Genomic DNA, 13,394 nt, shown 5'->3' on the forward strand with positions numbered 1-13,394 from the left:
TAAGGGGTGCTGCTGGACCGGGGGAGCAGGGAAGAGGGACAGGGGGAGCAGGGAAGAGGTGCCGCTGGACCGGGGGAGAAAGGAAGAGGTGCTGCTGGACCAGGGGAGCAAGGAAGAGGTACAGGGGGAGCAGGGAAGAGGTGCTGCTGGACAGGGGGAGCAGGGAAGAGGGACAGTGGGAGCATAGAAGAGGTGCTGCTGGATAGGGGGAGCACGGAAGAGGTGCTGGGGGAGTACGGAAGAGGTGCTGTTGCACAGGGAAGTGGGGTGGGGAGATAAAAGCTGCTGGTGAGAAAAGTGAGCTGGGGCTGAAAGGGAAAATATGGGAGAAATATGGGGGAATATGGGGGATAAAAATGGGTTTTTAGATGGAGCTGGGGCTGAAAATAGGGGACATGTGAGGGAAGGAGGCTTTACTAGCACCCGTTAATGTAACAGGCTTAAACACTAGTATTTTATAACTATCTTATTAATACCTATCCATAAAAGGTAAATAAATAAATAAATAGTAAAATATATTAGCAATTAAAGTAAATAATAAATTATATAAACCTATGCATTAAGTTAATATTGCAATCTCTATCTCCATAAAATTACTTAAATATAAATAGTTTACCCACTCCCTACTCTATATATTAACCTGCATCCATCTGAGCAATTCAGACCCATTTTCAGCTGATAACAGCTTCTCCCCTCCATTCCACAAAGAGCACATTCACTTTTTACAGGAATTGTTTCCAGGCTCCATGCTCCTATCTCACTTCAAGCATGGCATATCAAACAAAGGGCAGCCTGGGAAGAAATAGAGGGACGTGAGCTCTTGGTAAGCCTCTCTGCCAGATCACATCACTGCATTCCATAGCATCTTTCAAATATTTCTCTTCCTTAAAGATTTTATAAGCTTGTATAAGCATGTGTATGACTCCTGGCGCTCCGTGACACCATTGGACAAGCCTGTCCAACTCATTGCTTAAAGACGATGGATAATTCCCAGAGCGGAACTTTTTGTGAGGCACAAAGTCAATGCTGGGCTCCACCAGCTCTGCCAGAGTTTCCCGATCCACTTTTGAAGTGGCTGCATTTGCACATAGTGGATCCCAGCCGTGCCATGAGCTGCTCCAATATGCTGCTTTTTGTGCCACTGATACAGCAGAGGACAGCATTCATCCTTGCACTCTTCCCTTGACAGATTTTTACCCGATTCAATGATGACATCCACAAGCTCTGTAATTGTAGACTGGGGCACAGCGTTTGGGCCAATCTCTGCATTGAGATACAGCAGAGCATATAGATAGCCAGCTCCGCCATACAGAAGCTCATCAGGAAGATTTACGTCCGTGCTCACTGTCTGATGCAGCTGCAGGAACCTTGTAATGCAGTCCTTAGATTCACTCTCATTCTGTAGTTTGTAGTACATCACTGCATCGACAGCCATACACTTTTCGTTTTAGCAGCGGTGGGAAATATCGACCTGACAGGGCCACCAATACTGACAGGAAACAGTCCAAAGGCGGGGACTGCTGCTAACCTGTACAATGCAGCGGTGGTGTCAGAGCCACTTTCGGTGTACTGGGAAGAAACAAGAACGCAAAACAAAACGATCCCGATACGGAGCATTTAGTCTATCCATACGAGCGCAGCCATGTTAGAAGTGCAATGGCCCCAGCGAGGAACACTCAGAAGCAGGGCAAACCGGACCACCAGATCACCCTGACGAGACAGTCATTGCCTTGAGCAGGCCCAGGACAGCAAAGGCTAAGGCACTAGAATCGCCCAAGCTACTTAATCAGAATTCGAAGCCCCCAGCAGAATCCACAGTCAGAGGGGCAATCTGGAGTCCAGCACATGTTTTCAAAAATAATCCTCTGGGCTTTAGGCCCCATTCTGGAATAAAGACAGCATCGAGTGTTCCTGCCATCTCTTTCATCATCAGTTATAATTTGCATGCGATTATGGTAATGAGATGGAACTTTCTTTTAGATTAGATTCTTCTTCTTATTTGAATGGAGAAAAAAAAACTGATCATAAAGTTCTTTTGCAGTTAAAAGAAACTGTATACAGTTGGAATGTTCATCTTCATGTAATTAATCAAGTATAACCAAAAAACCTATAATTCTTCTTTTAATTTTCTTTTTCATTCAGTAAACCCTAATAATAATTGAATAACACAATATAAAATTAAAGCACTTTTCCACTTACATAGTTATTCATTTAACTCATTGGTGTCCCTTGAGATGACAAAAATTCCTTTAATTTTTCTGGATCCTCAAATTGATAATATTTATCTTTGAGTGTAACCCTCATCAGAGCAAGATAATACAGCCCATACTTGGCCCCAATATCTCTCAGTGGTTGTCTCAATAGCAGAAATTGTTTAAGTAGCTGTACAGTTTCTTTGGCAAAGTCTGGAACAAACATTAGCTTTGAGCCATTATAAGTCACATTTTTTGTTTCCTTTGCCACTTTTAAAATCTCTAGTACATGTTGAAAACGTAATAAACGTAGTATTACTGGCCTGGGTTTGTCCGGATTTTGAGGTCTCCTTCCTGGGATCCTTTGAGTTCTTTCTATTTCAATTGGCATTTTTACTGTGATAGGTAGTATTTTTGGTATTAATTCTTCAATAAAAGATATTATGTTTCTTCCTTCAAACTATTCCTTTAAGCCAAGGATCCTTATATTCAGCCTTCTTGAGTGATTCTCAATATCACCTTTAAAATATTACTCTTAGTATTTAAAACTTTGTCTACCAATGAACCACAGTTTATTAACAAAATGCTTATTCCTTATAATACATCACGTTCCCTCCGATCTACTGCTCAAAAGCTTTTGGCAGTCCCTTCTTTGAAAGTCATCGGAACTAGACGACACAATATGTTTTTGGTTATGGCCCCCCAACTCTGGAATACTTTGCCCCAATATATTAGAGATGAAAAGGATCTTAGCCATTTTAAAAATAATTTTAAAACTTTCCTTTTAAAAGACGCTTTTAACCTTTAAATTATATCTAAATGATAAAGTACTAACCTTCAAAGTTTATAATTTTCCCTCCCTAATGTTTTTTTTCATGACTCTTTTTCTACTTTAAAGCATTGAATTGTAACTTTATCCCTCCTTCCCTTGTGTATCAATCAGTTCGTAAGTTTGTCGGTCCAACCCATTACTGTTAAAGTTTAAATAGTACGTCTAAATGTATATTTATTTTATTCTGTTGTAACTCGCTTAGCAAATTTGAATAAGCGATTCATCAAATCTAAATAAACTTGAAACTTGATCCGTCATCTTCTTTTTCATTTCTTTTAGTATCTTATGATCCTCTTTGTAATCTTTCTGCACCTGCTCAATTTTCTCCACTCTGACTTCAACTTTATCCATTTTGTTATTAATCACATCAAATTTATTGTTCATAATCTCCATTTCTTTCTTCAATCCAGTTAGAGTTGAACTGATGTTCCTTAATTCCTCCATTACCTCAATCATATCCAAAACCACAGTTTCATAAAGAACATCTGCAATGCCTCATCCACACACTAACCACAAAAAGTGGAGAAAAAAATACGTCAGAAAATATTATACCTGCTAAGTTCAGCACATAAAATGTCCTGTTCCAGGGCTAAGCATTGCCATCAGTCTCTCAAAAAAACCCCAAAAACAACCCATAAAATAATCTCTACAAATGATTAGCTGTGTGTCAAAAACAAGAAACACTTGTAGTCCTTTTTCATTGGTTCATTGGAGAAGCTGTTTTTGCTGGTTCCCTCAAGACAATTCTTTGTGAAACAGGGCTGCTGTCGGGTCTGACCAGTGGACATTTTGTGACTGAAGGGCAACTGAATTGGGCTAATTTGTAGCTAAGCACTTATATTTCTCCTTTATTCTGAACCTTTCTGGATTTGTGGTTCCCTTTACAACTGTCATTATTATTATTATTTTTTTTTAATCATATTTTTATTGAAATTTTTCAAATGCAAATAATGTAAAAATGAAAATACAGTAAGCTGCAAATTCTCAAGTCATAAACATAATGAAGTTAATTGGGGTTGACTTTCAAGTCCTTGCAAAATTCATCAAGAGGGGCACAGATTTTGGTAAACCTCGCAATATTATTTTGTTTGAATTCAAATACTTCCTCATATTTCTTGATAACATAAAGGTGATTCCATCACTCGTTGAAACTAAGCCTAGAATTATCATTCCAATTGCAGGCAATATGATGGATAGCTAATGCGATCATGAAATCAAATTTTTTAAATATAATAATGGTATTGAGACATCTGGGTTAGAGGAGCACAATATGATAGACTTGTAAGACATGAGCATCTCATTATTATTCATGTGAATTCTAGACCAAATGCCTGACCAATATATTTGAAGGTTAGAACATATATAGAGGAGGTATAATAGAATCCCAGGAAGCTGACGCCAAGACCAGCAAAGATCTGAAGTTAAATGTAACACTTTTGCCATTTTAACAGGAGTCCAATAAGCCTTATGCAAAATAAAATATATAAATTGGCAAATAGATGCCAACATGGTAGGTCTGGCTGAGAATGCCCAAAAGGATTTCCCTAGGGTTTACATTAAGATCTATGATTTTCCTCTTCTCCCTCAATTGCTCTTAAGATTTTATAAATTTTTGACCCTTTTTTACTTCCCAATAATAAGGGACCTATAACTGTGATAATAAGCACATGACAAGTGTGTGGATAAGATATTGCAAATGTTCTTTGCCATGGTTGTTTACTATCTCCCCCCTCCCCCTCCCCTGCTTTTACAAAGCCGCACTTGCAGCTGCCACACTGCAAAAGCCCCAAAGCACTTTAAATCCCTATGGGCTTCAGGGCAATTACTGCTGTGGCAAAAAGGGGGGTATACATCTTATTGATTTTGCTGTTATCTACCACCCCCTTTTACAAAACCGTGTTAGTGTTTTTTAGTGCTGGTCATGGTGGTAACAACTCCAACACTCATAGAATTCCTAAGAACATCAGAGCTGTTATTGCCGTGGCTGGCGATAAAAACCACGCTACAGTTTTTTTTAAAGGAGGGGGTGAGTGGGTTTATATAGTAAGTTCTATTATTGGATAGCTACTTTTACAATCTTATAAAACCAGCTGTGGAATAAACTAAATTTCAGTTCAGTATATCTTATAGAAATTTACCTTATTACACCAAGCCACAAATTTGCCTGAATTAAGGAAAGTTTCTTCATATTATATCTTTTGAAAATGAAAAAAACCCTCATTATTTTAACCGATTTATTGTCAATTTGCTGAGAACTTTGATGCATTATCTTGAAATATTGTTATCCACCCAGATGTATTTTTTCAAAAAATTATTGTTATCCACCTAGAATCTGATTGGAGATTAGAGCGGCCCATAAATGCTATGCAGAATAGAATAGATAGCTACATTTTCAATCCTACTTTAAATTTCCAATAAGATACTTCTAGTTGCAGTTCTGAGGGGAGGGAATTCCAAATAAATGATGGTGAAATTACAGAGAGGCACTAGAAGAATTTAGAAGTAATGTCCCACTTTAGCTGTAGAATTAATTTTTATGCCAAAACATCAAGACAATATTTTCTGATGACTTTTTGTCACAAGTTTCAAGTTTATTATTAAATTTGTTATGTACGCAGTATCAAATGCTTCAATGCATATAACATTTTATAAAATGGGGGGCAAAACAAAATTCTTTAATACAATTACATACAAATTCTATACATTCTAATACATGACTGGCACGGAAGGTGAGGGGGATGAACTACAATTTTTAAAGAGAGAAAGGAATCATTTAAGGGAAAACACCTATGGTGGATAATACAGAAGAAAAAAAAAGTTTATAAATTGTGTTGACTAATTTTATAAATTATGTTGTCTATTTTTCAAATGTGTCACCAAAACTTTACGGTGCATATAGCTAAAACTGGGTTTATCTCATGTGTATTTTGAACTTGAAAGAAAACCACTGTCCTGCTTCATTTAAATTTTTTAAAGAAAATGTTTTTCTTATTTTCTAGTGCATTTAGTATGAAGAAAGATGCTAGAACAACAGCAAAAACCACGTAACAGAGCTCAGAGAAGATTCCCACTGTTGGAAGGGACTATGGACTTTAGAAGGTAAGTCAGTATCCCTGTCATCTTTGCTGAGACTGCCAATAGTAGTAAAGGCAGATTGTGGTGGTGTAGACACCCAGATATTTGGTCTTCATTTCCAGTCTTCGAGGGCCACCAATAGGACAGGATTTCAGGTTATACATACAAATATACAAATATGCACGAGAGAGATTTGCATACAATAAAGCCGATAGACACGCAAATATGAGATATACATATTCATTAGGGATGTCTGAAAAACCTGACCCCAAAAGCGGGGTGAGATTTATATGGGTACAACAACCAAGAAATAATAAAACTGAGTCACCTTAAAATGTTTAGCAGTTCTGGCACTCACAATCTGCATTCAGGTAAGGTAGTTCTCAGACTTGTTTTCAAACTTTTGACCTTGCTGAATGAGACCTTGCCACAAAGCACGAAAGTCTTGTTCTGAGTAAGGTCTGGCAAGGCCTCCCCTGGCATTTCAGTTGAGCGGGAAGAGAGAGGTCCATAATGGATGATTGCTGCAGTAACCTGAGCTGGAGGAAGGCCCTGAAAGTCCTTTCGATTTGATTTTACATTAAAGTGGCACAGAAATAAGAAAGATAAATCCACAAGGCAGTAAAGAAACACAAAGGTAAATCCATAGCCAGCGCTGCACATACTACTTCTTGCCTCCCTCTGTCTTGTTCCTCTTCCCCTTTCCTCTTAACAAAATATTATCGGGTGCTGCATTGGCTTCCAGTTGAGGCATGGATATTTTTTTAAATGGGGATGTTTTTGTTTTAAAATGTTATATGGCCTTGTGCCAAATTATTTCATCGATCACTTCAGGTTCACAGAAAGAAAATTATCACCGTGCAAGCTCAGTATATTTACATTTCCTGCAGCGATTTTATCTGAGAATTCTGGCTTATCAGGTAGATTTTTAGAAATATGTTGGAAGACTTACCTGTTTGACAAATTTTATAAATGAGTCTATTATTTGCTATGCTTGTATAGCTTTCCTTTAACTTTGTAAACTGCCTAGAACTGAGAGGAATGGCGGCATACAATTGGATTTTTATGTTATATTATGTTATGTAATTTTGCACAGTACAGTTCATTTTTTTTTTTACCCCTAACCTTTTGGGTTTTTTTTAACTTTATTTGTAGTTTTTCTCTTCTATAATGTAGTTCCTACCTTTCACCGTCTGTACCCAAGTCCTTTGACTATTGTATATGTGTTAACCAAAATTTTATTGTACACCGCTTGGAAACTCTATAGGCGGTTTAACAAATTTTTAAATAAACTTGGAAACTTACCTCCATGATTTCTTTCAGAGTGTTATCACAGGCTCCTAGCTTGGTCATGCTGAAGGCTTGCGAGATGCCGAGAGGTGCTATTAAGATGTTCTCGGTGTCAGACTTGGAGTCTGCCAAAATCTTGTACAATTCCATGGCAAATTTGGAGTTGGCCTTAGACAGCTCCCAGACCCGGGGGTTAGTGGACTCTGGGGTCTTCTCTTGCTCCGTCCAATCTGCTTCTTGCACTTTCTTTACTGGTTTCCGGTAGATACACATCGGGTTCACAGGAATATCCTTGGGCTTTGCTGTGCAGATGTCAGGATGCTTGTGGGCTATGACCCCCCAAATACTGAGGGAGAACAAGAATAAAAGATGCATCCTGAAACCAGAAATAGAAAAAAAGTTAAAAGAGCGCTGATGGCTTGTGAGCTGATCGTTTTGAGGGCACTGCATTTCTCAGGATGAAAAAGGAAAGGGCCCAGTTTGAGAACGAGAGAGATGATTGCAAATGGTGAATGTGGCTGTATGAAAAGTCCTGAAGAAGAACTGTGTGCATGTGGAGAGAGAAGTATGAAAGGAAAGAGAAAGCAGAAGAAAGTGAAAATCAGCATTTAGAGTAACTAAGAAGGCAAGGATGGATGGAGAAAGAAAACAGTAAGGCTGTTCTTATGGGTGGCACAGTGGCAATGCTATGCACTGTCCTCTGCAGGGTCCTGGGTTCAATTTCTTACTCAGACCAGCTCCTGAAAGCAGGGAGATAGATCTGGCCACTAAGTGTCATCACTAAAAGGAGCCCTGGTGCCTAGAACCTTTGGTGTCACAACTAGATGTAACATAAATCAAAAAGATGTAAAGTAACAAATCAAGGCTCATGCAATAGATTCCAGGTCTGGTTCCAACTCACCAGGAAGCTACTATGAGAAAAAAGAAATCTGGACCCGAGGAATATATTCATTCTAGAAATGGCATCAAAATATCAACCTGGTCTTCCCACTCCTTCCAGCCGCACAAGAGCTGAGTTCCACTGATACTGTGACAGTGTGGTGCCCTCAAAATCTCTAATTGTTGATGCTGTGTTGGACAAAATATGTCTGCCCAACGATAGATTTATTTATCATCTAAATATGGTTGTAGTCACGATAAATCTATTTCTCTGAAGCAGCCCGGAATTAGAGAATGACACGGTGACAAAATTCATCACCGTTCCCGTCCCCGCGGATAACCGCGGGAAACCATCTTCATGTCATTCTTTAAGGAGAGAGGAAAGAATCCGAGTATAATTGGGCACAACCAGTGACCCGCAAGCTTTGCTTTTAAGAATGCTGGTGTAGAAGGACTGAGGTTGAAATAGACACTAGAAAATGACATGGGATTATTTCCCGCAGTTATCTGCGGGGACGGGAACGGTGATGAATTTTGTCACCGTGCCATTCTCTACCCGGAATCAAGGAGCCCTTGTCGGGGTTATTTATCCTATCTGGCTGTCTTTGGATTTATAGGACTGCTTGAAAGAAGTTATTTGGATCCAATGTTTTTATGTTTATGTTTTATTAACATTTGATATACCGCTTAAGCATATTACAGATCTAAGCGGTTTACAATATGTGAAGTTTTTTAAAAACTCAATGAATATTCAGGTTATTAAGATAAGTGTTCACATGCCTGAGGGGATTATAGTGACATTTGGTTGAACTGCTGGTGCTTTGAATAGAGGGGTTCTGAGTTGCAATTAGGAAGTTTTTGTTGAACATTCTTTTTTTCCTACAATATTGTGGAGGTATTTTTACTGTGTGGAACAGGCCCACCGGCCGGCCAGTGTTCCCGCTAAGCTGCGCTGGGGTGCGCTGACGCACAAAATATTACCTCGCAGCGCACAAGTTTCTCGTCACAGCGCACACAGTGTAGAGCACAGTTCTTCAACCGCCGGTCCGCAAACAAAATCTTGCCGGTCCGCGAAGGATTCGGTCCCCGCCGCAACGAAAGGCCGGCGTCAGCTGACTTGCAACTTCCTTTGCAGTCGCTGTGCCGGGACTCCTGCCTTCGCCGGGACTCCTGCCTTCCACCGCGTTTGCCTCCTGCCTTGTCTCCGCACCTCCAGACCAGCAGCGGCAGCTGTGTATGCTTTTAACTTCGGCACAGAGCTGCCCCTAATCAATAGTTTAGCGCGGTTTCATAAGGCAGCCTCGGGGCCTTTGCTAGGCCGGCCCACATCGCATCATCGAAGCGGGCCGGCTATCAAAGGCCCCGAGGCTGCCTCATGAAACCGCGCTAAACTATTGATTAGGGGCAGCTCTGTGCCGAAGTTAAAAGCATACAGAGCTGCCGCTGCTGGTCTGAACTCTTGGGCCGCTGAAGGAGGGCAAAAAGCAGCTGTCCTGGAGGTTTCCCTTCCTCTCGCCTTTACAGGTTCCTTTTTTCCACCTTTTTTTTTTTCCTTCAAACGGCAACGGGCCCCAGCATCGACATCAATCAAGTAAGTTCCACTGTCAATCAAGCGGTTCTGCTCGGCCAAAGCTTCCCCTGTGACATGAGCCACCCTCAGGGGAAAGAAAGTGACCCACAAAGGTGAGGGGAAGGGGGGCAGATGATGGAAGTTGGGGGGGGGGAGAGAGAGAGAGAGAAGGGGCAGATGATGGAATGGAGGAGATGAGAGAGAGAGAGAAGGGGACAGATGATGGAAGTGAGAAGAAGGGAGAGAGAGCAGAAGGCAGATGGATGTCAGTTGAGAAGGGAGAGCAGATGCTGAATGGAAGTGGGGAAAGAACACATACTGGATGGAAGGAGGAGATAAATAAAGGGGGAAGAAAATAGTAAGATAATGGAGGGGTGAGGGAAAGGGGTGACAAGCTGTGTGTAGACACAGTGAAAAGAGGGAAACGGGACTAAATAGTAAGAAAGAATTTAATTTAGATGGAGGCAGAAAATAGAGAAGGAAGACCAGAGAAGAAAAGGGAAGAGAGAGCAGAGAATGATCAGATCTGAGTGGAGGAAATGAGAAGAGAGATATGCTAAAAACCACAGGGGGGAGGGAAGGATAGAGATGCCAGACCATGAGGGGAACAGAAGGAAGATGATGGATGCTAGACCAAATTGGGGGGTGGGGGGGGGGCAGGAGGAGAGATGGCAGGGAAAGACAGACAGTGAATGGAAGGGGCAGATGCTGGACTGAAGAGACAGAGAAGGTTATCATGCTGCTGTACCGGGCCATGGTACGCCCTCACCTGGAGTACTGCGTCCAGCACTGGTACTTTAAGAAGGACACGGTACTACTCGAAAGGATCCAGAGAAGAGCAACTAAAATGGTTAAGGGGCTGGAGGAGTTGCCGTACAGCGAAAGATTAGAGAAACTGGGCCTCTTCTCCCTTGAGCAGAGGAGATTGAGAGGGGACATGATAGAAACATTCAAGGTACTGAAGGGAATAGACTTAGTAGCTAAGGCAGGGAGAACGAGAGGGCACTCTCTAAAGTTGAAAGGGGATAGATTCCATACAAACGTAAGGAAGTTCTGTGGTAGAAAGCAACATATTTATTTGGCTCATAACTTGCTGGCGCCCGATATTTTTAGCTCACAGTGAAAAAAGTTTGCTCACAACACCCGCCCGCTTAGAGGGAACACTGATCACAGGCTTTGCTAAAATCTAAATACACTATATCTAGTGCTCTCTGGTCACCCAGTCAAAGAAATTGATCAAATTTGTCAGACAAGACCTGCTGCTAGTGAATCTTTGTTGCCTGGGTCCTGTAATTCATTGGATTCCAGAAATGTCACTATTCTCTATTTTAAAAGTGTTTCCATAATCTTCTTTCTAAATTTTTGGATGTCCTTGTCTCATTCTTCAGACAGGGCTAAAAAAAAAAAAAAAAAAAGTGTTTCCATTAATTTATACTTACCACAGAAATTAGACTTACAAGCCTACCTCTTCCTTACTTACACTTTTGTGAAGAGGGACCACATCTGCCCTTCTCCAATCCTCCAGTACCACTTCCGACTATAGAGAAACATTGTAAAGGTCAGCCTGTGGAGCTGCCAGAACTTCCATATGTTTCTTCAGCACCCTTGGATGTACCCTTGTCTACCTTTAGGTGAGCTATATTTATTTTATTATTCAAGTTTATTAGGATTTTTTTATATACCACCTATCAAGGTTATCTAAGCAGTTTTGCAATCAGGTACTCAAGCATTTTTCCTATCTGTCCCGGTGGGCTCACAATTTATCTAACATACCTGGGGCTATGGAGAATTAAGTGACTTGCCCAGGGTCACAAGGAGCAGCTTGGAATTTGAACCCACAACCCCAGGGTGCTGAGGCTGTAGCTTCAACCACCGCGCCACACACTCCTTCTTATGAACACAGTCCTCTAAAAATCATTCAGGGTCTATACACTTCTGTCCCTATTTGAGTTTGTGTTCTGCAGTCCTGTTCCTGGCACTTCAGCTGTGAACACAGGATGGAAATATTTGTTAAGCAATTCAGGCTTACATATTCCTCCCCTTCACCTTTGAGCCTTATAATGCCACTTTTGTACATCATCCTATCACAAATATCTAAAAAAATGTGTTGTCTCCTCTATTTTACCATTCTATTTTTATCTTCCATTTACATTTTTGCTTTCCTGACTACTCTACCAGCCTCTATTAACTTTTCCAGATATTTTTGCCTGTCTTCCTCTTTCTGCGATCTTTTGAAGCTTATGAAAGCTAATCTCTTTTGCCTTACCTTCTCAGTTACAACTTATGAGATGAAAATCAGCCTTCTTTTCCTCTTACCTTTATTTACTTTCCTTACAAAATGGTTTGTATACCCTTACAATAGCTCCTTTCACTTTCGCCTACTGCTTTCCTACTTCTTCCAGATGTTCCCATCCAGACAACTCCTTGATGTAATCCTCCATCTGAACAAAATTAGTTCTTTTAAAGTCTAGAATAGAGAATGATACAGGGACAGAATTTGTCCCCATCCCCATAGTTAACCATGGGAAACCATTCTCATGTCATTCTTTAAGGAGAGAAGGAAGAATCAGAGTATGAATGGGCACAACCACTGAATCTCAAGCCTTGCTTTGAAGAATGCTTGTGTAGAAGGCCTGAGGCTGAGTTAGACACTAAAAAATAACATGGGATGGTTTCCTGCAGGGACAGGGATGGGAACAAATTCTGTTCCTGTGTTATTCTCTAGAACCTTCACTTTTGAATTATCCCTCTTTGTACCTCTCTTAATGTTAAACTACACCATGATCACTGAATGCCAGATGATCACCCACTATAATACCAGAAACACTTTCCCCATTTGTAAGCACTAAGGGCCAGATTCTGTAACCAGAACTTATGTCGGTGGCTGCCTACAAAGCGGCCACTGCTTGTGTGTCAATCACACAACAGCACCGATTACAGAATTGCGCCTAAATTCAGCCAGGATAGGTGGCTGAAATATAGGCCCAGAAAACCCTGACCTAAATTTCAACCACTTATCTATGCTGTTGCGGGATCCTAAAGGCAGGCCGCAGAAGCCATAAACTGATCATAGCAGGGGAAATTATTCCCGATCAGCTGAGCTTGCAGTGTTCCCTGAAGACGCTGCTTCAGGGAGTCTGCTGGCATATCTGACAGGGAGGGGAATACCCCTGCCATGATCAGATGAACAGCTACAGCAGGGGTCCCCTGACATCAGCAAGAAGGATGCCCACTCCCTCCTGCCGGAACCCCCAAAGCACCCCCTCAACTGCAATAGGCATGCCCACTCCCTGGCAGGTCCCCCCGAACCCATGACCCGCCCCAACCACTCTACAGCCTCCGATGCAGCAGCAGAAGTCCTGAGCCGCCAACCCCCTTTCTTCCCTCCTTCCAGCCCTGAAGCAACAGTGGCAGCAGTCCTGAGCTGCCAGCCCTCTCTCCAGCCCTGCAGCAGCAGCAGTGGTCCTGAGCTGCCAACCCCCTCCCTTCCTCCTCCCTTCAGCAGCACCAGCGGTCCTGAGTCACCAATCTCCCATCCCTCCCTTTCTTAACCGAA

General features: G+C 41.4%; 1 protein-coding gene and 1 pseudogene across 2 annotated transcripts in view; both read right to left on the bottom strand.

The window, feature by feature from the left end:
- Positions 1–13,394, bottom strand: part of SERPINC1 (serpin family C member 1) — a 148,284-nt gene that overhangs the window by 115,379 nt on the left and 19,511 nt on the right. For both annotated transcript variants that reach the window (XR_004536543.1, XM_033915271.1), the window contains exon 2: positions 7,405–7,765. Coding sequence is in view for 1 of the 2 variants with exons in the window: in XM_033915271.1 (XP_033771162.1) it covers positions 7,405–7,764 (360 nt within the window). In the remaining variant the exon portion in view is untranslated. The remainder of the gene's footprint in view (positions 1–7,404; positions 7,766–13,394) is intronic.
- On the bottom strand, positions 777–1,435 carry LOC117346743 (annotated as a pseudogene).

The sequence above is a fragment of the Geotrypetes seraphini genome, chromosome 12 (assembly GCF_902459505.1).
Source record: "Geotrypetes seraphini chromosome 12, aGeoSer1.1, whole genome shotgun sequence".
Lineage (NCBI taxonomy): Eukaryota > Metazoa > Chordata > Amphibia > Gymnophiona > Dermophiidae > Geotrypetes > Geotrypetes seraphini.